Source organism: Oncorhynchus mykiss, chromosome 2 (assembly GCF_057628025.1).
Source record: "Oncorhynchus mykiss isolate SJ-2025 chromosome 2, ASM5762802v1, whole genome shotgun sequence".
In the NCBI taxonomy this organism is placed as follows: Eukaryota; Metazoa; Chordata; class Actinopteri; order Salmoniformes; family Salmonidae; genus Oncorhynchus; species Oncorhynchus mykiss.
This window is the reverse complement of record NC_143023.1, coordinates 100,638,647-100,664,369: the sequence shown is the minus strand read 5'-3', so window position 1 is coordinate 100,664,369 and position 25,723 is coordinate 100,638,647. Positions and strand designations below refer to the sequence as shown.

At 45.6% G+C, this 25,723-nt stretch overlaps 1 protein-coding gene across 4 annotated transcripts in view; it reads left to right on the top strand.

Moving 5' to 3' along the window:
- The window catches only part of LOC110502607 (anoctamin-5), a 95,727-nt gene extending 73,744 nt beyond the window's left edge, over nucleotides 1-21,983 (top strand). For 2 of the 4 annotated variants that reach the window (XM_090214240.1, XM_090214241.1), the window contains 13 exons: nucleotides 1,158-1,263; nucleotides 1,404-1,464; nucleotides 5,325-5,476; nucleotides 12,199-12,273; nucleotides 13,785-14,013; nucleotides 15,626-15,801; nucleotides 16,201-16,298; nucleotides 16,582-16,712; nucleotides 17,230-17,435; nucleotides 18,735-18,931; nucleotides 19,464-19,569; nucleotides 20,073-20,192; nucleotides 20,368-21,983. In XM_090214240.1, the coding sequence (XP_090070366.1) occupies nucleotides 1,158-1,263; nucleotides 1,404-1,464; nucleotides 5,325-5,476; nucleotides 12,199-12,273; nucleotides 13,785-14,013; nucleotides 15,626-15,801; nucleotides 16,201-16,298; nucleotides 16,582-16,712; nucleotides 17,230-17,435; nucleotides 18,735-18,931; nucleotides 19,464-19,569; nucleotides 20,073-20,192; nucleotides 20,368-20,475 (1,765 nt within the window). In that variant the 3' untranslated portion in view covers nucleotides 20,476-21,983. Of the gene's footprint in view, nucleotides 1-1,157; nucleotides 1,264-1,403; nucleotides 1,465-5,324; nucleotides 5,477-11,612; nucleotides 11,694-12,198; nucleotides 12,274-13,784; nucleotides 14,014-15,625; nucleotides 15,802-16,200; nucleotides 16,299-16,581; nucleotides 16,713-17,229; nucleotides 17,436-18,734; nucleotides 18,932-19,068; nucleotides 19,215-19,463; nucleotides 19,570-20,072; nucleotides 20,193-20,367 lie in introns of those variants that run through there. The other 2 variants (XM_090214256.1, XM_090214247.1) reach the window with 2 other exon arrangements.
- Nucleotides 21,984-25,723: the final 3,740 nt, after the last annotated feature.

The following is a 25,723-nucleotide window of genomic DNA, read 5'->3' as shown; positions in this document are numbered from 1 at the left end:
GGCACTATCCCCTACCCCCTAACTCACAGCCTAAAAATCCTAGGCACTATCCCCTACCCCTTAACTCACAGCCTAAAAATCCTAGGCACTATCCCCTACCCCCAAACTCACAGCCTAAAAATCCTAGGCACTATCCCCTACCCCCTAACTCACAGCCTAAAAATCCTAGGCACTATCCCGTACCCCCCCAGCCTAAAAATCCTAGGCACTATCCCGTACCCACCCCAGCCAAAAAATCCTAGGCCCTATCCCGTACCTCCCCAGCCTAAAAATCCTAGGCACAATCCCGTACCCCCCCAGCCTAAAAATCCTAGGCACTATCCAATACCCCCCCCCCAGCCTAAAAATCCTAGGCACTATCCCGTATCCCCCCAACCTAAAAATCCTAGGCACTATCCCGTACCCCCCCCCCCCCCCCCCCAGCCTAAAAATCCTAGGCACTATCCCGTACCACCCCAGCCTAAAAATCCTAGGCACTATCCAATACCCCCCCCCCCCCCAGCCTAAAATTCCTAGGCACTATCCCGTACCCCCCCAGCCTAAAAATCCTAGGCACTATCCCGTACCCCCCCAGCCTAAAAATTGGACACAGGTTAATTAAGCTGTTGGTTGGACTGAAAGGCTGGTTTCCCAGACACAGTTAAGCTGTTGGCTGGACTGAAAGGCTGGTTTCCCAGACACAGTTAAGCTGTTGGCTGGACTGAAAGGCTGGTTTCCCAGACACAGTTAAGCTGTTGGCTGGACTGAAAGGCTGGTTTCCCAGACACAGTTAAGCTGTTGGCTGGACTGAAAGACTGGTTTCCCAGACAGAGTTAAGCTGTTGGCTGGACTGAAAGACTGGTTTCCCAGACAGAGTTAAGCTGTTGGCTGGACTGAAAGACTGGTTTCCCAGACAGAGTTAAGCTGTTGGCTGGACTGAAAGACTGGTTTCCCAGACAGAGTTAAGCTGTTGGCTGGACTGAAAGGCTGGTTTCCCAGACACAGTTAAGCTGTTGGCTGGACTGAAAGGCATACTGAATGGAGAATATACTGTATGTCTGGGATTCCGTGTCCAGGAATCCGTCCCTCAATACAGTATATGTTTCCTGGAAAAAATGTTTTGCAGTTTGTTATGAGAATATCATGTTTTTTTAAAATAAAATAACATCTTGTTTCAGTAAAGAAATATGTAGTGAGGAGATTGGAGGCAACATCATCATGTGTCCACTGTGTGATAAGAAATGTGGCTACTGGAAACTCAACTCAACGTGTAACTCCTCCTGGGTAAGAAGTCCAGGCTTTTATAATTGCAACGTGCAGATTATGATACTGTACACAGACAGACACTGTTGTGATATGTTCATTTTATGACCAGAACTTCAGGTCAAGTCAATGAACGTGCTCTTGTTTTTTTCTTCCATCAGCAATCACATATGTTTGACAACGTGGGGACGGTGTTCTTTGCCATATTCATGGGGATTTGGGGTAAGTGACAGTCTCAGTGAATATTAAGTGTCAGTCTCAGTGAATATTAAGTGACAGTCTCTGTGAATATTAAGTGACAGTCTCAGTGAATATTAAGTGTCAGTCTCAGTGAATATTAAGTGACAGTCTCTGTGAATATTAAGTGACAGTCTCTGTGAATATTAAGTGACAGTCTCAGTGAATATTAAGTGACAGTCTCTGTGAATATTAAGTGACAGTCTCTGTGAATATTAAGTGACAGTCTCAGTGAATATTAAGTGACAGTCTCAGTGAATATTAAGTGACAGTCTCTGTGAATATTAAGTGACAGTCTCTGTGAATATTAAGTGACAGTCTCTGTGAATATTAAGTGACAGTCTCTGTGAATATTAAGTGACAGTCTCTGTGAATATTAAGTGTCAGTCTCTGTGAATATTAAGTGACAGTCTGTGAATATTAAGTGACAGTCTCTGTGAATATTAAGTGACAGTCTCTGTGAATATTAAGTTACAGTCTCAGTGAATATTAAGTGACAGTCTCAGTGAATATTAAGTGACAGTCTCTGTGAATATTAAGTGACAGTCTCAGTGAATATTAAGTGACAGTCTCTGTGAATATTAAGTGACAGTCTCTGTGAATATTAAGTGACAGTCTCAGTGAATATTAAGTGACAGTCTTAGTGAATATTAAGTGTAAAAAGATGCAGGCTTAGTCCTGAGCTCCACCTAAAGGAAGCTGCCAGTCTCTATACAACTGGAAAACAGGCGTTATCTTCAAGTATTGTTGTGGTATAACTTTATACCTTTTTTTTGTCATTTATAACATCAGATCGCTATCGCTATGAAAACTCCATAATGTGAATTCCTGCTGAATATAGTGGACACTGAAGGGATGAGTGACAGCTACTCAATGCTATAAGGGACAGGGGGGGGTAAGGTGAGCCAAAGGGTTAGTTGAGCCACCCTTGTTTCGAGGAAAACAAATATACAAAATTAATTTAAAGTATTAAAGGAAAAAGGGGGTCAACATTTTCATGGAGTCTGTGAAGGAAGAAACCACGAGGAAAAAGTGGTAAGCAACTTAGGTTAAAACATTTTTTTTTTAAACTGATTATCACCAATTCAAATGGAATTGATTGTGTTTGAGGTTTTCATGATGCTTTTAAGATTGTTCTGTACATCAGCTGGGGGTCTCTATGAGCTTCAACACGAGGCCCTAAACCTAGAATGAAAAGGGCATCCGCGTAGCTAATATAGTCCAAATTTTTGCCTTGGGGAAGGCGAGCCAATGACCATGGGATAAGCTGAGCCAATTCTTGGTAGTCTTAAACAAATCTACTTTGAAACAAGAGTATACTCTTCACACACATGGTTATGGGCTTAACAAAAGAAGATGCATGTATCATGTCAGATATAGCGTCGAAGTGTATTCAATTTTGAGTCTGCATCCCAATATTACACTGAGTTTTCGTCGTAAAAAACAACGTTATTAATTATGAAATTACTAAAAAGGACAAAGAGGGCGCTTTTGGTCATTGACTGCAGGAAAGGGCTACTCCTTAACTCTGTTCCTGCCTTCCCTTACCTCTTAACTCTGTTCCTGCTTCCCTTACTCCTTAACTCTGTTCCTGCCTTCCCTTACTCCTTAACTCTGTTCCTGCCTTCTCTTCCCTTCCCTCTTAACTCTGTTCCTGCCTTTCCTTCCCTTCCCTCTTAACTCTGTTCCTGCCTTCCCTTACCTCTTAACTCTGTTCCTGCCTTCCCTTACTCCTTAAGTCTGTTCCTGCCTTCCCTTAATCCTTAACTCTGTTCCTGCCTTCCCTTCCCTCTTAACTCTGTTCCTGCCTTCCCTTACCTCTTAACTCTGTTCCTGCCTTCCCTTCCCTTACTCCTTAACTCTGTTCCTGCCTTCCCTTCCCTCTTAACTCTGTTCCTGCCTTCCCTTCCCTTACTCCTTAACTCTGTTCCTGCCTTCCCTTCCCTTACTCCTTAACTCTGTTCCTGCCTTCCCTTCCCTCTTAACTCTGTTCCTGCCTTCCCTTCCCTCTTAACTCTGTTCCTGCCTTCCCTTACTCCTTAACTCTGTTCCTGCCTTCCCTTCCCTCTTAACTCTGTTCCTGCCTTCCCTTCCCTTACATCTTAACTCTGTTCCTGCCTTCCCTTACTCCTTAACTCTGTTCCTGCCTTCCCTTACATCTTAACTCTGTTCCTGCCTTCCCTTCCCTCTTAACTCTGTTCCTGCCTTCCCTTACATCTTAACTCTGCTCCTGCCTTCCCTTCCCTTACATCTTAACTCTGTTCCTGCCTTCCCTTCCCTTCCCTCTTAACTCTGTTCCTGCCTTCCCTTACTCCTTAACTCTGTTCCTGCCTTCCCTTACTCCTTAACTCTGTTCCTGCCTTCCCTTCCCTTACTCCTTAACTCTGTTCCTGCCTTCCCTTACTCCTTAACTCTGTTCCTGCCTTCCCTTCCCTCTTAACTCTGTTCCTGCCTTCCCTTCCCTTACATCTTAACTCTGTTCCTGCCTTCCCTTACCTCTTAACTCTGTTCCTGCCTTCCCTTACTCCTTAAGTCTGTTCCTGCCTTCCCTTAATCCTTAACTCTGTTCCTGCCTTCCCTTACTCCTTAACTCTGTTCCTGCCTTCCCTTCCCTCTTAACTCTGTTCCTGCCTTCCCTTACTCCTTAACTCTGTTCCTGCCTTCCCTTCCCTCTTAACTCTGTTCCTGCCTTCCCTTCCCTTACTCCTTAACTCTGTTCCTGCCTTCCCTTCCCTTACTCCTTAACTCTGTTCCTGCCTTCCCTTCCCTCTTAACTCTGTTCCTGCCTTCCCTTCCCTCTTAACTCTGTTCCTGCCTTCCCTTACTCCTTAACTCTGTTCCTGCCTTCCCTTCCCTCTTAACTCTGTTCCTGCCTTCCCTTCCCTTACATCTTAACTCTGTTCCTGCCTTCCCTTCCCTCTTAACTCTGTTCCTGCCTTCCCTTACTCCTTAACTCTGTTCCTGCCTTCCCTTACTCCTTAACTCTGTTCCTGCCTTCCCTTCCCTTACTCCTTAACTCTGTTCCTGCCTTCCCTTACTCCTTAACTCTGTTCCTGCCTTCCCTTCCCTCTTAACTCTGTTCCTGCCTTCCCTTCCCTCTTAACTCTGTTCCTGCCTTCCCTTCCCTTACATCTTAACTCTGTTCCTGCCTTCCCTTACCTCTTAACTCTGTTCCTGCCTTCCCTTACTTCTTAACTCTGTTCCTGCCTTCCCTTACTCCTTAACTCTGTTCCTGCCTTCCCTTACTCCTTAACTCTGTTCCTGCCTTCCCTTCCCTCTTAACTCTGTTCCTGCCTTCCCTTCCCTTACATCTTAACTCTGTTCCTGCCTTCCCTTACCTCTTAACTCTGTTCCTGCCTTCCCTTACCTCTTAACTCTGTTCTTGCCTTCCCTTACTCCTTAACTCTGTTCCTGCCTTCCCTTCCCTTACCTCTTAACTCTGTTCCTGCCTTTCCTTCCCTTCCCTCTTAACTCTGTTCCTGCCTTCCCTCACCTCTTAACTCTGTTCCTGCCTTCCCTTACTCCTGTCTCCTCATCCTGTCCTCCTGTAGTGACTCTGTTCCTGGAGTTCTGGAAGCGTCGGCAGGCCCGTCTGGAGTACGAGTCTCCTTTTGGCCTAACTCTGTCTCCTCATCCTGTCCTCCTGCAGTGACTCTGTTCCTGGAGTTCTGGAAGCATCGGCAGGCCCGTCTGGAGTACGAGTCTCCTTTTGGCCTAACTCTGTCTCATCATCCTGTCCTCCTGCAGTGACTCTGTTCCTGGAGTTCTGGAAGCATCGGCAGGCCCGTCTGGAGTACGAGTCTCCTTTTGGCCTAACTCTGTCTCCTCATCCTGTCCTCCTGCAGTGACTCTGTTCCTGGAGTTCTGGAAGCGTCGGCAGGCCCGGCTGGAGTACGAGTGGGACCTGGTGGACTTTGAAGAAGAGCAGCAACAGCTTCAGCTTCGACCAGAATACGAGACCAAGTGTACCTCCCGCAGACTAAACCGCGTCACACAGGTGTTTTTCTGTCTCTTACCTGCATTATAACACGGGGTTAGGGGAAATGGTTAGGGGTTAGGGGTTATGGTTAGGGGTTGTGGTTAGGGGTTATGGTTAGGGGTTAGGGGTTAGGGGTTATGGTTAGGGGTTAGGAGTTATGGTTAGGGGTTAGGAGTTATGGTTAGGGGTTAGTGGTTAGGGGTTATGGTTAGGGGTTAGGGGTTATGGTTAGGGGTTAGGGGTTATGGTTAGGGGTTATGGTTAGGGGTTAGGGGTTATGGTTAGGGGTTAGGGGTTATGGTTAGGGGTTATGGTTAGAGGTTAGGGGTTAGGGGTAATGGTTAAGGGTTATGGTTAGGGGTTAGGGCCAGAGTACAAGTGTACCAGCCTATCGACTCAACCGCATCACATAGGTGCTTGTGTTGCCTTCTAGGTTTATATATAACACTGCTTAGAAAACTAGTGTTGCCTTCTAGGTTTATATATAACACTGCTTAGAAAACTAGTGTTGCCTTCTAGGTTTATATATAACACTGCTTAGAAAACTAGTGTTGCCTTCTAGGTTTATATATAACACTGCTTAGAAAACTAGTGTTGCCTTCTAGGTTTATACATAACACTGCTTAGAAAACTAGTGTTGCCTTCTAGGTTTATATATATATAAATAAACCTAGAAGGCAACACTAGTTTTCTAAGCAGTGTTATGTATAAACCTAGAAGGCAACACTAGTTTTCTAAGCAGTGTTATATATAAACCTAGAAGGCAACACTAGTTTTCTAAGCAGTGTTATGTATAAACCTAGAAGGCAACACTAGTTTTCTAAGCAGTGTTATATATAAACCTAGAAGGCAACACTAGTTTTCTAAGCAGTGTTATATATAAACCTAGAAGGCAACACTAGTTTTCTAAGCAGTGTTATATATAAACCTAGAAGGCAACACTAGTTTTCTAAGCAGTGTTATATATAAACCTAGAAGGCAACACTAGTTTTCTAAGCAGTGTTATATATAAACCTAGAAGGCAACACTAGTTTTCTAAGCAGTGTTATATATAAACCTAGAAGGCAACACTAGTTTTCTAAGCAGTGTTATATATAAACCTAGAAGGCAACACTAGTTTTCTAAGCAGTGTTATATATAAACCTAGAAGGCAACACTAGTTTTCTAAGCAGTGTTATGTATAAACCTAGAAGGCAACACTAGTTTTCTAAGCAGTGTTATATATAAACCTAGAAGGCAACACTAGTTTTCTAAGCAGTGTTATGTATAAACCTAGAAGGCAACACTAGTTTTCTAAGCAGTGTTATATATAAACCTAGAAGGCAACACTAGTTTTCTAAGCAGTGTTATGTATAAACCTAGAAGGCAACACTAGTTTTCTAAGCAGTGTTATATATAAACCTAGAAGGCAACACTAGTTTTCTAAGCAGTGTTATATATAAACCTAGAAGGCAACACTAGTTTTCTAAGCAGTGTTATATATAAACCTAGAAGGCAACACTAGTTTTCTAAGCAGTGTTATATATAAACCTAGAAGGCAACACTAGTTTTCTAAGCAGTGTTATATATAAACCTAGAAGGCAACACTAGTTTTCTAAGCAGTGTTATATATAAACCTAGAAGGCAACACTAGTTTTCTAAGCAGTGTTATATATAAACCTAGAAGGCAACACTAGTTTTCTAAGCAGTGTTATATATAAACCTAGAAGGCAACACTAGTTTTCTAAGCAGTGTTATATATAAACCTAGAAGGCAACACTAGTTTTCTAAGCAGTGTTATGTATGAACCTAGAAGGCAACACTAGTTTTCTAAGCAGTGTTATATATAAACCTAGAAGGCAACACTAGTTTTCTAAGCAGTGTTATGTATAAACCTAGAAGGCAACACTAGTTTTCTAAGCAGTGTTATATATAAACCTAGAAGGCAACACTAGTTTTCTAAGCAGTGTTATGTATAAACCTAGAAGGCAACACTAGTTTTCTAAGCAGTGTTATATATAAACCTAGAAGGCAACACTAGTTTTCTAAGCAGTGTTATATATAAACCTAGAAGGCAACACTAGTTTTCTAAGCAGTGTTATATATAAACCTAGAAGGCAACACTAGTTTTCTAAGCAGTGTTATATATAAACCTAGAAGGCAACACTAGTTTTCTAAGCAGTGTTATATATAAACCTAGAAGGCAACACTAGTTTTCTAAGCAGTGTTATGTATAAACCTAGAAGGCAACACTAGTTTTCTAAGCAGTGTTATATATAAACCTAGAAGGCAACACTAGTTTTCTAAGCAGTGTTATGTATAAACCTAGAAGGCAACACTAGTTTTCTAAGCAGTGTTATATATAAACCTAGAAGGCAACACTAGTTTTCTAAGCAGTGTTATGTATAAACCTAGAAGGCAACACTAGTTTTCTAAGCAGTGTTATCTATAAACCTAGAAGGCAACACTAGTTTTCTAAGCAGTGTTATATATAAACCTAGAAGGCAACACTAGTTTTCTAAGCAGTGTTATATATAAACCTAGAAGGCAACACTAGTTTTCTAAGCAGTGTTATGTATAAACCTAGAAGGCAACACTAGTTTTCTAAGCAGTGTTATATATAAACCTAGAAGGCAACACTAGTTTTCTAAGCAGTGTTATATATAAACCTAGAAGGCAACACTAGTTTTCTAAGCAGTGTTATATATAAACCTAGAAGGCAACACTAGTTTTCTAAGCAGTGTTATATATAAACCTAGAAGGCAACACTAGTTTTCTAAGCAGTGTTATATATAAACCTAGAAGGCAACACTAGTTTTCTAAGCAGTGTTATGTATAAACCTAGAAGGCAACACTAGTTTTCTAAGCAGTGTTATATATAAACCTAGAAGGCAACACTAGTTTTCTAAGCAGTGTTATGTATAAACCTAGAAGGCAACACTAGTTTTCTAAGCAGTGTTATGTATAAACCTAGAAGGCAACACTAGTTTTCTAAGCAGTGTTATATATAAACCTAGAAGGCAACACTAGTTTTCTAAGCAGTGTTATATATAAACCTAGAAGGCAACACTAGTTTTCTAAGCAGTGTTATGTATAAACCTAGAAGGCAACACTAGTTTTCTAAGCAGTGTTATATATAAACCTAGAAGGCAACACTAGTTTTCTAAGCAGTGTTATGTATAAACCTAGAAGGCAACACTAGTTTTCTAAGCAGTGTTATATATAAACCTAGAAGGCAACACTAGTTTTCTAAGCAGTGTTATGTATAAACCTAGAAGGCAACACTAGTTTTCTAAGCAGTGTTATCTATAAACCTAGAAGGCAACACTAGTTTTCTAAGCAGTGTTATATATAAACCTAGAAGGCAACACTAGTTTTCTAAGCAGTGTTATATATAAACCTAGAAGGCAACACTAGTTTTCTAAGCAGTGTTATGTATAAACCTAGAAGGCAACACTAGTTTTCTAAGCAGTGTTATATATAAACCTAGAAGGCAACACTAGTTTTCTAAGCAGTGTTATATATAAACCTAGAAGGCAACACTAGTTTTCTAAGCAGTGTTATATATAAACCTAGAAGGCAACACTAGTTTTCTAAGCAGTGTTATATATAAACCTAGAAGGCAACACTAGTTTTCTAAGCAGTGTTATATATAAACCTAGAAGGCAACACTAGTTTTCTAAGCAGTGTTATGTATAAACCTAGAAGGCAACACTAGTTTTCTAAGCAGTGTTATATATAAACCTAGAAGGCAACACTAGTTTTCTAAGCAGTGTTATGTATAAACCTAGAAGGCAACACTAGTTTTCTAAGCAGTGTTATGTATAAACCTAGAAGGCAACACTAGTTTTCTAAGCAGTGTTATATATAAACCTGCTTAGAAAACTAGTGTTGCCTTCTAGGTTTATACATAACACTGCTTAGAAAACTAGTGTTGCCTTCTAGGTTTATATATAACACTGCTTAGAAAACTAGTGTTGCCTTCTAGGTTTATATATAACACTGCTTAGAAAATTAAAGTGTGTCTTTGCAGATTTATTTATTTTTTGCAAGGTTGTGGCCAGCGACATGATGTTCCATGATAATAATATTCAGTTATACATTTTCATAGTAAATTGTAGCCCAGTTTCCATAGTTTATAAACGCAACATTCCTGTGCCACGGTGGCGTACTGTATGATATTGATTGATATGTCTGATTGAAGTGTGGTCCACCTACCGGTGCCCAGCCTGTATTGGAAGTATTCCACAGGCAATCCTTTATGTCTGGATCTAGCAACTCATTCCTAATGAGAGGGGTTTGTTCCTGGGCCCTGACCCTGCACCTCCACACCCTCCACCTCCTCACCCTGCACCTCCACACCCTCCACCTCCACACCCTCCTCACCCTCCACCTCCTCACCCTCCACCTCCTCACCCTGCACCTCCACACCCTCCACCTCCACACCCTCCACCTCCTCACCCTCCACCTCCTCACCCTCCACCTCCACACCCTCCACCTCCTCACCCTGCACCTCCACACCCTCCACCTCCACACCCTCCACCTCCTCACCCTGCACCTCCACACCTCCACCTCCACACCCTCCACCTCCTCACCCTGCACCTCCACACCCTCCACCTCCTCACCCTGCACCTCCACACCCTCCACCTCCTCACCCTCCACCTCCACACCCTCCTCTCCCTCCACCTCCTCCTCACCCTCCACCTCCTCACCCTCCACCTCCTCACCCTGCACCTCCACACCCTCCACCTCCTCACCCTCCACCTCCTCACCCTCCACCTCCTCACCCTCCACCTCCACACCCTCCACCTCCTCACCCTGCACCTCCACACCCTCCACCTCCACACCCTCCACCTCCTCACCCTGCACCTCCACACCCTCCACCTCCTCACCCTGCACCTCCACACCCTCCACCTCCTCACCCTGCACCTCCACACCCTCCACCTCCTCACCCTGCACCTCCACACCCTCCACCTCCTCACCCTGCACCTCCACACCCTCCACCTCCTCACCCTGCACCTCCACACCCTCGACCTCCTCACCCTGCACCTCCTCACCCTGCACCTCCACACCCTCCTCTCCCTCCACCTCCTCCTCACCCTCCACCTCCTCACCCTCCACCTCCTCACCCTGCACCTCCACACCCTCCACCTCCACACCCTCCACCTCCTCACCCTCCACCTCCTCACCCTCCACTTCCACACCCTCCACCTCCTCACCCTGCACCTCCACACCCTCCACCTCCACACCCTCCACCTCCTCACCCTGCACCTCCACACCCTCCACCTCCACACCCTCCACCTCCTCACCCTGCACCTCCACACCCTCCACCTCCACACCCTCCACCTCCACACCCTCCTCACCCTCCACCTCCTCCTCACCCTCCACCTCCTCACCCTCCACCTCCTCACCCTCCACACCCTCCTCACCCTCCACCTCCTCCTCACCCTCCACCTCCACACCCTCCACCTCCACACCCTCCACCTCCTCACCCTCCACCTCCACACCCTCCACCTCCACACCCTCCACCTCCTCACCCTCCACCTCCACACCCTCCACCTTCTCACCCTCCACCTCCTCACCCTCCACATCCTCCACACCCTACACCTACTCACACTTCACCTAACCCTCCACCTCCTCACCCTCCACATCCTCCACACCCTCCACCTACTCACACTTCACCTCCTAACCCTCCACCTCCTCACCCTCCACATCCTCCCCACCCTCCACCTCTTCACCCTCCACCTCCTCACCCTCCACATCCTCCACACCCTCCACCTACTCACACTTCACCTCCTAACCCTCCACCTCCTCCACATCCTCCCCACCCTCCACCTCCTCACCCTCCACCTCCTCCACATCCTCCCCACCCTCCACCTCCTCACCCTCCACATCCTCCACACCCTCCACCTACTCACACTTCACCTCCTAACCCTCCACCTCCACCTCCTCCACATCCTCCCCACCCTCCACCTCCTCACCCTCCACCTCCTCCACATCCTCCCCACCCTCCACCTCCTCACCCTCCACCTCACCCTCCACCTCCTCCACATCCTCCCCACCCTCCACCTCCTCACCCTCCACCTCCTCACCCTCGACCTCCTCACCCTCCACCTCCTCCACATCCTCCCCACCCTCCACGTCCTCACCCCACCTGTCTGTAATTGTACTATAGGAGATGGAGTTGGTCCTTGACAGGACAGCAGCTGAACAAGTGGGCAAAATGCTCCTGTGTTGGGCCACCGTGGTGCTGTGGGTAAGACTGGCACAGAGGGAAGAGGAATGCCAGTGTGAAGGGATGTGGAGGGATTTGGCAGGCCTGGCTTGTGTTGATTGCTCATGTCTGGATGGAAGATATCTGATGCTGACTGCATCATTTTACCTGATGCATCATGGGACTTAACTGTAATGAATTAACAATGCTAAAACAGCAACACAACCTTAGTGGTTGGTGATTTTAGAGTCTGGTCCCAGATCAGTTTTTCTGCTGTATAGCCAATTGTTATAGTCATGGTACCAACAATGACTAAAACCATAGATGTTGACTATGAGCACAAACTGATCTGGGCCCAGGCTAATAAAAGCCTGGATTCACCAGGAAACTGCTGCAGTGGTCCGTGGACTGTTCTGGGCCCAGGTCAGTAGTTTGAGATGATGACAACAAGCTGCTATGTGTTGGTTGGTACTGCCCCCTGGTGGTCTGGAGACTAACAGCTGTAACCATGCTGACTGACTGTGCATGTTGTTGTCCGGTGTTGTAGGAGATGGAGCCATACTTACCCGTAACATCCCAGTGTGCTCGTACATTCCTGTCTGGAGCCACCGTCATATTTTGGGTGAGCTTTTATTCATGATGGTTTACTCTGCATCTTAACTCCTCCCTCCTCCTTCTCACTCCTTCTCCTGTCTCCTCCCACTCTCTTCTACTGACTCCTCCCACTCCTTCTCCTGACTCCTCCCTCCTCCTTCTCACTCCTTCTACTGACTCCTCCCTCCTCCTCCTTCTCACTCCTTCTCCTGTCTCCTCCCACTCACTTCTACTGACTCCTTCCTCCTCCTTCTCACTCCTTCTGTCTCCTCCCACTCCCTTCTACTGACTCCTCCCACTCCTTCTCCTGTCTCCTCCCACGCCCTTCTCCTGTCTCCTCTCACTCCTTCTCCTGTCTCCTCTCACTCCTTCTCCTGACTCCTCCCTCCTCCTTCTCACTCCTTCTCCTGTCTCCTCCCACTCTCTTCTACTGACTCTTCCCTCCTCCTTCTCACTCCTTCTCCTGTCTCCTCCCACTCCCTTCTCCTGTCTCCTCTCTCTTCCCTCTACTGTCTCCTCTCTCCTCCCTTCTCCTGTCTCCTCTCTCCTCCCTTCTCCTGTCTCCTCTCTCCTCCCTTCTCCTGTCTCCTCTCTCCTCCCTTCTCCTGTCTCCTCTCTCCTCCCTTCTCCTGTCTACTCTCTCCTCCCTTCTCCTGTCTCCTCTCTCCTCCCCTCTCCTGTCTCCTCTCTCCTCCCCTCTCCTGTCTCCTCCCTCTCATCCCTTCTCCTGTCTCCTCTCTCCTCCCTTCTCCTGTCTCCTCTCTCCTCCCTCTCCTGTCTCCTCTCTATCCCTTCTCCTGTCTCCTCTCTATCCCTTCTCCTGTCTCCTCTCTCCTCCCTTGTCCTGTCTCCTCTCTCCCCCCTTGTCCTGTCTCCTCTCTCCCCCCTTGTCCTGTCTCCTCTCTCCTCCCTTGTCCTGTCTCCTCTCTCCTCCCTTCTCCTGTCTCCTCTCTCCTCCCTCTCCTGTCTCCTCTCTCCTCCCCCCTCCTGTCTCCTCTCTCCTCTCCCCTCCTGTCTCCTCTCTATCCCTTCTCCTGTCTCCTCTCTATCCCTTCTCCTGTCTCCTCTCTCCTCCCTTCTCCTGTCTCCTCTCTCCTCCCTTCTCCTGTCTCCTCTCTATCCCTTCTCCTGTCTCCTCTCTCCTCCCCTCTCCTGTCTCCTCTCTCCTCCCTTCTCCTGTCTCCTCCCTATCCCTTCTCCTCTCTCGGGATTAGATTTTTAATGAGTTTGCACCACACTGTTGTGTTTTGAAGTGTGTTGTTGGTGGTGATTTGTCAGTGTCTGTGAACATATGTATTTGTAATGTATCAGTATTTTTGTTATATTTGTATATACAGTCAGGGTTGGGGTCAGTTCCTATTCAATTCAGTAAATAAATATCAGTTGACGTCCTGAATTGACTGCATTGAAACGAAAGTGACCACAACCTTGACAGATTCCTGTCCTCCCTCCTCGTTCCTCCCTCTTTCTCCTGTCTCCTCTCTCCTCGCTCCTCCCTCTGTCTCCTGTCTCCTCTCTACCACCCCTCCTGTCCCTCAGATCTCCCTGATCATAGCGTGTATCATCGGGGTGATAGCCTACCGTTTGGCGGTGTACGCTGCGTTCGCTAGCATCATGAAGGACAGCCCCACCAATAACATCCACATGGTGGGCTCCCTCATCACCCCGCAGCTCGCCACCTCCGTCACCGCTTCCTGCATCAACTTCGTCATCATCATGATCCTCAATCTGATGTATGAGAGAGTGGCCATCTGGATCACTGACATGGGTAAGATAGTGGCCATCTGGATCACTGACATGGATAAGATAGAGTGTGGCCAGCCGGATCACTGACGTGGGTAAGACAGAGAGTGGCCAGCCGGATCACTGACATGGGTGAGATAGAGTGTGGCCAGCCGGATCACTGACGTGGGTAAGACAGAGAGTGGCCAGCCGTATCACTGACGTGGATAAGACAGAGAGTGGCCAGCCGGATCACTGACGTGGGTAAGACAGAGAGTGGCCAGCCGGATCACTGACGTGGGTAAGATAGTGGCCAGCTGGATCACTGACATGGATAAGATAGAGAGTGGCCAGCCGGATCACTGACATGGGTAAGACAGAGAGTGGCCAGCCGGATCACTGACATGGGTAAGATAGAGAGTGGCCAGCCGGATCACTGACATGGGTAAGACAGAGAGTGGCCAGCCAGATCACTGACATGGGTAAGATAGAGAGTGGCCAGCCGGATCACTGACATGGGTAAGATAGTGGCCATCTGGATCACTGACATGGGTAAGATAGTGGCCATCTGGATCACTGACATGGGTAAGATAGAGAGTTACCAGCCGGATCACTGACATGGGTAAGATAGAGGGACAGATAACAGGGGGATTGTTTTGGTCAGATTATAACTAGATAAATAACTTATTTCTGGTGTTGCTAAAGAGACAATAACAAAATGTTTTTTTAAATTACAACCCGTTTGCAATCTGACCGTGACATCATAAGTTACGTCGTACATTGTTTTTTAAATTACAACCCGTTTTCAATCTGACCGTGACATCGTGAGTTACGTCGTACATTGTTTTTTAAATTACAACCCGTTTTCAATCTGACCGTGACATCGTGAGTTACGTCGTACATTGTTTTTTAAATTACAACCCGTTTGCAATCTGACCGTGACATCGTGAGTTATGTCGTACATTGTTTTTTAAATTACAACCCGTTTGCAATCTGACCTTGACATCGTGAGTTACGTCGTACATTGTTTTTTAAATTACAACCCGTTTGCAATCTGACCGTGACATCGTGAGTTACGTCGTACATTGTTTTTTAAATTACAACCCGTTTGCAATCTGACCGTGACATCGTGAGTTACGTCGTACATTGTTTTTTAAATTACAACCCGTTTACAATCTGACCGTGACATCGTGAGTTACGTCGTACATTGTTTTTTAAATTACAACCCGTTTGCAATCTGACCTTGACATCGTGAGTTACGTCGTACATTGTTTTTTAAATTACAACCCGTTTGCAATCTGACCGTGACATCGTGAGTTACGTCGTACATTGTTTTTTAAATTACAACCCGTTTGCAATCTGACCGTGACATCGTGAGTTACGTCGTACATTGTTTTTTAAATTACAACCCGTTTGCAATCTGACCGTGACATCGTGAGTGACGTCGTACATTGTTTTTTAAGTTACAACCCGTTTGCAATCTGACCGTGACATCGTGAGTGACGTCGTACATTGTTTTTTAAAAGCATTTTGCAGCATTTGCTTTAGTGAATCAATGCAGATCTATTATTGAACATAATGACTAACGAGCTAATTAATCAATTCCTTATTGTAGACTCTCCTTGTTGTGAATGTTTGCTTTTTTTTCCCCCATTCAGAGATCCCCAAGACTCACCTGGAGTACGAGAACAAGCTGACTGTGAAGATGTTTCTGTTCCAGTTCGTCAACTACTACTCTTCCTGTTTCTACGTGGCCTTCTTCAAGGGGAAGTTCGTCGGCCATCCCGGAGACTACATCTACATGTTCGGCTGGAGCAAGCTGAGGAACGAGGAGGTATAATGCCTACCCAGCTACTTCCCTGTCTGACATCACAATCTCATCACAGTCCAGAGGGCTGATGTCCTGTCACCGGACTATAACAAACTACTCTCGGGTTACAACCAGTAACGACGAGATTAAAACGGCATTAAAATAAATAAAACTACTTCCTGTTTTGGACTTTATCTGGTCAAATGTCCTGGTTCCAACCAGAACAAAAAAAGAATAATGTCTCATTACTAATACGACGTGAGTGAGATGAAATGATGTTAAGATGAAATTACGTTATTAAGATGTAATGACGTTAAGATGAACCGACGTGAGTAAGATGAAATGACGTTAAGATGAAATGACGTTAAGATGAAATGACGTTAAGATGAAAACTTCTACTTGACCTTCTGTTTCTCTGGGCAGTGTGACCCAGGTGGCTGTCTGATTGAGCTGACCACTCAGCTGGTCATAGTGATGTCAGGGAAACAGGTGTGGGGTAACGTCCAGGAGGCTCTGGTTCCGTAAGTTGTTCATTCTGACATTGTCACTATTACCTAAAGGTCAGTAAACGTGTTCTCCTAATTTAAAAGATGCGTGTGCTCTGACTTAAATTAATTAAAAATAACTTACCTCTGACTTTAGCTTAAATCATGCATTGATGTCAATTAAAGATTTGTGTTAAAACCTGAATTTGTATGATTTTTAACTTACGCCGAAAGGCCTTTTTTTAACTTTCTCGACAATTTTGTCACAAATGTGAAATGCAGAACCTCTGACCCCTTTGTGTCTGAACTGGACCTCCAGGTGGGTGATGAACCGATGGGGGAGCCGTAAAGCCCGCAGCCACCCAGAGAGTCGCTACAGTCGCTGGGAGCAGGACCACGACCTGCAGAACTTTGGACATCTGGGACTCTTCTATGAGTACCTGGAGATGGGTGAGTTTTTTTAGCCAGGGACACGCAGACCAATACCTGGAGGCGCTTTCTCAATGAATCGTCCTGTCTCACTTTCCTCGACTCTTTCCTAAAAAAAACATATTTGAAGAGGTCTGAAGGGAGGAATCACAGATTTGTCCTTCCAATGTGTTTTATTAAGAAAGAGGTGAGGATAGAAGATGGGTTGACAAATTGAGAAAGAATCGAACTCTCTATAGAAATATATAATCTCTCTGTTAACCCAGAAATAAAATCTTAATTTGGTCAGATGCTCGATACCCATTTATGTTACGTAGTCTGTCCACAAAGACGTTCATATAGATACCCATTGCATTACTTCCTGCTCTCCTGCAGAGGGTGCTGTTTCCATCTAATTTACCATCATAGTCTCTCTCTTCTTCTCTCCACTTTCTCTCCTTTCTTCTCCATTTTCCCCTCCCCTCTCCATCCCTCCCCTCTCCTCTCCACTTTCCCATCCCCTCTCCTCTCCACCCCTCTCCACTCCTCTCCTCCACAGTGATCCAGTTTGGTTTCATCACTCTGTTCGTGGCCTCCTTCCCTCTGGCCCCCCTGCTGGCGCTGTTGAACAACATCATAGAAGTCAGAGTGGACGCCTGGAAGTTCACCACCCAGTTCCGCCGGCCCGTAGCATCTAAAGCCCACAGCATCGGTGCCTGGCAGGAAATACTCAACGGGGTGGCCGTCCTGTCTGTCGTCACCAACGTGAGTATGGCTGTTGGAGAGGGGAGGAGAGACGAGGAGGGGAGGGGGGGAGAAGGGAGGAGAGGAGAGACGAGGGGAGGAGAGGAGAGATGAGGGGAGGAGAGGAGAGACGAGGGGAGGAGAGGAGAGACGAGGGGAGGAGAGGAGAGACGAGGGGAGGAGAGGAGAGACGAGGAGAGGCGAGGAGAGGAGAGACGAGGGGAGGAGAGGAGAGACGAGGGGAGGAGAGGGGAGACGAGGGGAGGAGAGGGGAGACGAGGAGAGGAGAGGAGAGACGAGGGGAGGAGAAGAGAGGGAAGGAGAAGAGAGGAGAGGAGAGGAAAGACGAGGGGAGACGAGGAGAGGAGAGGGGAGGAGAGGAGAGGAGAGACGAGGAAAGGATAGGAGAGAGGGGAGGGGAGAGACGAGGAGAGGAGAGGGGGGAGGGGAGGGGAGAGACGAGGAGAGGAGAGGGGAGACGAGGAGAGGAGAGACGAGGAGAGGAGAGACGAGGGGAGGAGAGGAGAGGAAAGACGAGGAGAGGAGAGGGGAGGAGAGGGGAGACGAGGAGAGGAGAGACGAGGGGAGGAGAAGAGAGGGGAGGGCAGGGGAGGGGATGGGAGACGAGGAGAGGGGAAGGGAGGAGAGGAAAGACGAGGGGAGACGAGGAGAGGAGAGACGAGGAGAGGAGATACGAGGAAAGGATAGGAGAGACGAGGGGAGGAGAGGAGAGGGGAGGGCAGGGGAGGAGAAGAGAGGGGAGACGAGGAGAGGAGAGGAGAGGGGAGACGAGGAGAGGAGAGGAGAGGAGAGGAGAGGAGAGGAGAGGAAAGACGAGGGGAGGAGAGGAAAAGAGAGACGAGGGGAGGAGAGGAGAGGAGAGACGAGGGGAGGAGAGGAGAGACGAGGGGAGGAGAGGAGAGGAGAGACGAGGAGAAGAGAGGAGAGGGGAGGGGAGGAGAAGAGAGGAGAGGGGAGGAGAGGGGAGACGAGGAAAGGATAGGAGAGACGAGGGGAGGATAGGAGAGACGAGGGGAGGAGAAGAGAAGAGAGGGGAGGGGAGGGGAGACGAGGAGAGGAGAGGAGACGAGGAGAGGAGAGGAGAGACAAGGAGAGGAGAGACATTTTAGGGATTTCCCTTTTATTCCCTCCTTATTCCTGGAATTGTACATCTGGGATTTCTGGAAAAGTTACTGGAAGTTTACACGTAATCAACGAGTGCTAGCTTGGTCCCAGATCTGTTGGTACTGTCTTACCAAGTCCCATGGTCACAACTCCTATGTCTATCTATAAACAAATAACCTCCCTGTTTTCTCACAGGCGTTCATCGTAGCCTTCACATCAGACATGATTCCTCGGCTGGTGTACATGTATGCCTACAGCAACGATCTCTCTATGAAGGGCTACATCAACAATAGCCTGTCCGTGTTCAACATCTCTGGGTTCTCTGAGGACAACCGGCCTGATGACGGAGAGAGCCCTGGATGGTTCAACAGCTCTGTCATCACCACCTGCAGGTAGGGGTGTGTGTGTGTGTGTGTCTGTCTGTCTGTCTGTCTGTCTGTGAGTTAGAATACATTTAATGTGTACCGACCCAGAGTGTGTGTGTGTTTCAGTGTATAACCACTCCTCTACTACTTCCTGTGTTCTACAGGTACCGTGACTACCGCTACCCAGAGTGTGTGTGTGTTTCAGTGTATAACCACTCCTCCACTACTTCCTGTGTTCTCCAGGTACCGTGACTACCGCTACCCAGAGTGTGTGTGTGTTTCAGTGTATAACCACTCCTCTACTACTTCCTGTGTTCTCCAGGTACCGTGACTACCGCTACCCAGAGTGTGTGTGTGTTTCAGTGTATAACCACTCCTCTACTACTTCCTGTGTTCTACAGGTACCGTGACTACCGCTACCCAGAGTGTGTGTGTGTTTCAGTGTATAACCACTCCTCCACTACTTCCTGTGTTCTCCAGGTACCGTGACTACCGCTACCCAGAGTCTCTGTGTGTTTCAGTGTATAACCACTCCTCCACTACTTCCTGTGTTCTCCAGGTACCGTGACTACCGCTACCCATCGGGCCATGAGAAGGAGTACTCTCACACCATGCAGTTCTGGCACATCCTGGCTGCCAAACTGGCCTTCATCATTATCATGGAGGTAAGAATGTAGCTTCCCTACTGCAACCAGCCATAGAAATACAACCTATAGAAAATAACTTGGAACCTCTGACCCTGGCAAATTTGGCTGGTGAACTCTTGAATGGGGAGGCCCGATCTATACATTCTATTTCTATAGAACCACCAGTCATTTCAACCAGATCTAGTCACTTCATTGGAATACTTCAATTCCTTCAGCATTGACATCTATCCCTGATCATGACCATTTTTAATCTACATTTACAGGTCTATATTTACAGTGTGGATAGAAAACAGATCTGTATTTTTACTTAGTAAATAGGAGTTGCTGGATTTTTAGTGATGTAGCAGATCTATGTCGCTCTGCCTATTTCTGGATTTGTATCTCATCCCACAAGACGTTATTTTAAAGGTGCAGAGGTTACAATCCGTGTTGGTGCTGTACTGACCTTTTTAAGTTCCTGTTTCATCACTTCCTCTTCCTCTTTCCCGATTGATTGGTTTCCTCCTCTCGTCTCTTTTCAGCATGTGGCGTTTATGGTGAAGTTCTTCGTGGCGTGGATGATTCCTGACGTTCCCTCCGAGGTGAAGGCCAGGATTAAACGAGAACGCTACCTCATCCAGGAGTACCTGCACAACTACGAGGTGTTTTTCCCCGCATAAAAACATTCAACATAATAACACATATATTTATTTGCCTTTATTTAAAACCAGGTAAGCTGATACAACTCTCTCACACACACATTCAAAACACATAATAAAAAAAAAACAGATATATTCATCTCGTGTTTTTCTGGGTCTTTGTTCCTTTACCCTTCAGGTGGAGAAGCTGAAGATCCAGCTGAGCCAGAGGAGCGATGACTGCTGCTGCACCCCTATGATCTACCCCGACATATCCCGGCACGTGGTGCTGTCCGAGTGTCTCTAGCACCCGTCCTCGCCCTCCGCCCACTCGTTTGATTTTGGCTCGTGTTCATTAGGTCACACCACGGAAAACGTTTTAAAATGTTTTTCAACAGGAAATTTAAATTAGTTTTTTTTTGGACAAATCCAGGTAGTTAGTCCCTGTTTGAATCTGTTTTGTTCCGTTTGGTGCCTGATGAACAGGACCCTGGTTCAGGTTGGGCTGGGGCCTGGGCTGGTCTTAAGGAGATTCTCTATAAAACTACCCTGAGAGGTAGTCTGTAATACAAAGGGCTCAGTATGCTGGTGGAGTGGAGAGCAATCCTCACAGAAATAGAGTACCTAATACAATCATCATCATCATCATCATCATCATCATCAAATACATGAAGATACTACATTCAAGTATGTCTTCAGGTCCGTCCATGTATGGTCTATTGATATCAGATCTTCTCTTCAATCAACCACCCGCCCACCACTACATCTATTCTAACAGCATGGGGGAAGCAGGGAAACATGGCTGCTGCTAGTTATTATACTCTTACCGTACGTTCATTTTATATTTTAAATGTCTCTCTCTTTCTCTTTCTCTCTCTCTGTTCACGGTCTATTTTTGTGATTTTACTCTGAAAAAAAGTGGTTATACTCTGCTGGTCATTCACAAAATCACTAAACACTGTTAATGACTAGCGCTTAGCCCGCTACACACTGTGTTAATGACTAGCGCTTAGCCCGCTACACACTGTGTTAATGACTAGCGCTTAGCCCGCTACACACTGTGTTAATGACTAGCGCTTAGCCCACTAAACACTGTGTTAATGACTAGCGCTTAGCAAACTACACACTGTGTTAATGACTAGCGCTTAGCCCGCTACACACTGTGTTAATGACTAGCGCTTAGCCCGCTACACACTGTGTTAATGACTAGCGCTTAGCCCGCCACACACTGTGTTAATGACTAGCGCTTAGCCCGCTACACACTGTGTTAATGACTAGCGCTTAGCCCGCTACACACTGTGTTAATGACTAGCGCTTAGCCCGCTACACACTGTGTTAATGACTAGCGCTTAGCCCACTACACACTGTGTTAATGGCTAGCGCTTAGCCCGCTACACACTGTGTTAATGACTAGCGCTTAGCCCGCTACACACTGTGTTAATGACTAGCACTTAGCCCACTACACACTGTGTTAATGACTAGCGCTTAGCCCGCTACACACTACCCTGTTTATGTTGATAAGTTATGTTATGTTGATAAGTGCCACTATTACAAGCAACCAAAGACAAAAATGCCTTAATATTTTACAAATTAATTGTTAACTGAGTAAAGAGGCTATAGTTTGTTAAATTTCCCTTTATGGAAAAAGATTGCAGTTATACTGCGCTCTGACTGCAATCTCTTTTTGTGTAAAGGTTGTCTTTTTTAGTCGTTTTTTTTTTTTATTTATCTTTTGTGTTCTTATATGTTAAATCTTTCTTTAAAAAATGTTCATAATTCAACAAATATGCAATAAAGCCTATATCAAGGATCGAGGTCAGGTTTCCCCTTTGGTATTAGTTGCTACAAAACAAGCAGAGGATGTTGCATGAAAACAATCTTGTCAGAGGTTTTGAATGCCAAATTTTTTTTAATCCATGTCACTTTTTATTTTTTATTTTTTTTCTATTTAAACAGGGAGTCACCATTGAGACCAGGGTTTCTTTCACAGGGAAGCCTGTGAAATACATAGACAAATCAAAACTAACTAAAATACAAGTACAACAAACCATCCTGAAAAAAACAGCCACATTCCTCAGCTAACACTTCCCCAATCAATATTTTTAAATTACCCAAGCTGTGTGTCCAATTGAAGTGTATTTTGCAATTGGTTCCAGCAATGGGGTGCATTGTTTTGTCGACTGAAGTCATAGATTATTGCTTTTGTTAAATTACACTCGCTTTTTACACCTCGGTGTTGTCCACAGAGATCTTATCCAAATAGCCAACTAGCCAACTTAGCTACTGTCTAAACTAAGCCGAGTATCAGATATGTGAAAATGTAATATGTTTGTTGTAGCATAGTAGATTTCAGTGCCAGATGTGGATTTTTGTTTTTACAGTATATAACAATGTTTTCTAGGATACTGTTGTGGGTTGCTTTAGATCACAGGAGGCTGCCTGTCTACTGTGATGCTTTGTCCTGTCAAGGCCTGTTGTACTGTAGGCACTCATTTCAGATGTCAGGAGAGGGAGAGGGAGAGGAAGAGGAGAGGAGAGGAAGAGGAGAGGAGAGGGAGAGGAGAGGAGAGGAAGAGGAGAGGAGAGGAAGAGGAGAGGAGAGGGAGAGGAGAGGAGAGGAGAGGGTGGCAGCTGGTGCCTGTTTGTCGACTGAAGGAAAGATAAACATTATTCTTTCCTCCCCAAATCCTCAACTGTGTGTGTTCCTGGAGAAGAGAGGGTCGAGAGAAGAGAGAGAATAAGAGAGGGGGGGAGAGAGAGAGAAAAGAAAGGGAAATCAGTCCCTTTTTAATGTGCCTTTGTTTACCTACTTGTTAAGAGCTAGTGAACGCTTAGCTTGTTCTCAGCTACTGGGGCTTGTCATCTTCCTCCATCTCTCCCTGTCTCCATCTCTCCCTGTCTCCATCTCTCCCTGTCTCCATCTCTCCCTGTCTCCATCTCTCCCTGTCTCCATCCCTCCCTGTCTCTATCTCTCCCTGTCTCCATCCCTCCCTGTCTCCATCCCTGCCTGTCTCCATCTCTCCCTGTCTCCATCTCTCCCTGTCTCCCTGTCTCCATCTCTCCCTGTCTCGCTGTCTCCATCTCTCCCTGTCTCCATCTCTCCCTGTCTCCATCTCTCCATCTCTCTCTGTCTCATCTCTCCCTGTCTCCATCTCTCCATGTCTCCATCTCTCCCTGTCTTCATGTCTCCATCTCTCCCTGTCTCCCTGTCTCCATCTCTCCCTGTCTCCATCTCTCCCTGTCTCCATCTCTCCATCTCTCCATCTCTCCCTGTCTCCATCTCTCCCCGTCTCCATCTCTCCCTGTCTCCATGTCTCCATCTCTCCCTGTCTCCATGTCTCCATCTCTCCCTGTCCCCATGTCTCCATCTCTCCCTGTCTCCATCTTTCCATCCCTCCCTGTCTCCATCTTTCCATCTCTCCCTGTCTCCATCCCTCCCTCCCTTCCTCCCTCCTTCCATCCGAAACACATCAGTTATCATTTAGCCTTTCATCATGTCTGATTGGATTTGTTTAGTTCTATGTCCGTGATAAGAAGGAAAGATAAACATTATTTAATTGATTTTTTTGTTGTTGTTTGGTGTTGCACAAAGCACTTATAAATGACTCTATCCCAGATGTGTTTCTGCTGCGTGACAATAACACTAAATGGAGTTGGATAATGAACCAGCTCCACCCAGACATAAACATGTCAGTCTTAATGTATTATTACCACCAGTGGCTGGTGGCAGGGAGCTAGCCTGAGTCATAGATGAGTTTGTGTTGTCTTGACAACTCCGGTGAAAATGACAACAATGGAGTTTTCAAGACACCACAAACAGACCCGGGGACTCGGGCTAACCGGGGACCATGTGATATTATTTTATTTATTATTATTTATCTTATCAATATATGAAACAATGGTTGTACTGTAGATGTTTTAAGAGATATATAAAAAAATATATAAAAAAATGGACATAAAATGGCTCCCACTTTTAATTTCATGTTTATTATTTATGTTTGGACTGTTTGAAGAGAAGACATGTCAATTAATGGTGAAATGTTTGAGTTTTTATTATTGAAGTCAGGATGTTTTCAAATCTACCTGTTTTTATGCATATGGGAGTCATTTCATTCGACTTTTCTCTTTAAGATAGCTGGCTATGCCTCCGTCTCAGGCTGAACAATCTTCTATTGTTTGTTTGGTAGAATAGAAAATAAACGCAAATGTGTTTACAATATCAGATGACGTGTAAACACCAGTAGCCAACATTTGACTGTTCAAATGTGCCTTTCTATGCTGTGGGCTCTATGAAACTAATACATGGCACTTCAAGTATCACCACTCTCTATGTTCCCTCTGTTTCAAAAATATTATTTTCATAATTTTGTTTTTTCCTCTCATAATCTCCCTTTTACTTTTTTTATTTACAATTTCTCCTTCATCTTTTTAATTGCATGATTCTTATTTTGTATTTTTCCCGCAAACAACAAAAATAACTATGGCAGTTTACAAATACTTGGATATTGATGAAGAATTTTTTTTTAGTATTATTTTTTTTTAAGGTATTTTTTTGTGGTTGTATTTTGATACACTTCCCAAGTAACGATAAATATTTGTCACTGTGTTGGACTGTATGGCCTTGTTAAGAGAATAAAATACCAAATTCAAATGATTAAAAAAAAAACGTGTTTCTAAAAAAGTTGTCTATAATGCTTCATAACTTGTTGGGTTTACTTATCATTGGGTTTACTTGATAGCTACCTACACAAATAGCTAGCTAGAACAAAGTGTTAATAAGATATTCATTTAAAAAAGATTAAAAGCAATACAAATAAGTCAATTCAAGATATTGTAAATCAAATCAAATGTATTTATAAAGCCCTTCGTACATCAGCTGATATCTCAAAGTGCTGTACAGAAACCCAGCCTAAAACCCCAAACAGCAAGCAATGCAGGTGTAGAATCACGGTGGCTAGGAAAAACTCCCTAGAAAGGCCAAAACCTAGGAAGAAACCTAGAGGGGAACCAGGCTCTGAGGGGTGGCCAGTCCTCTTCTGGCTGTGCCGGGTGGAGATTATAAACCTAGAGAGGAACCAGGCTATGTGGGGTGGCCAGTCCTCTTCTGGCTGTGCCGGGTGGAGATTATAAACCTGGAGAGGAACCAGGCTATGTGGGGTGGCCAGTCCTCTTCTGGCTGTGCCGGGTGGAGAGGAACCAGGCTATGAGGGGTGGCCAGTCCTCTTCTGGCTGTGCCGGGTGGAGATTATACATATAAATTGTCTTAAAACGTAACTTGCTGAAACCTTTGATTGTTTCAAACACCATGTTGGAAGTGTTGTGGTTACAAGATGGATTCTGAGCTTGTTGTTCACACGACAGATGGCCTGAGTACAGTACAGATACACTTATTCAATATTTGTTCATGATCTCTCACACACACACACACACACAAACTACTGTACATACTGCCTAATACCAACATAATGTGTGTGTGGTGGGTAGTCAAGCATTACTATCCAACAGCATTATGGGACAGAACCAGCCTCGAGTCAGAACCGAGGCCACTAACACAC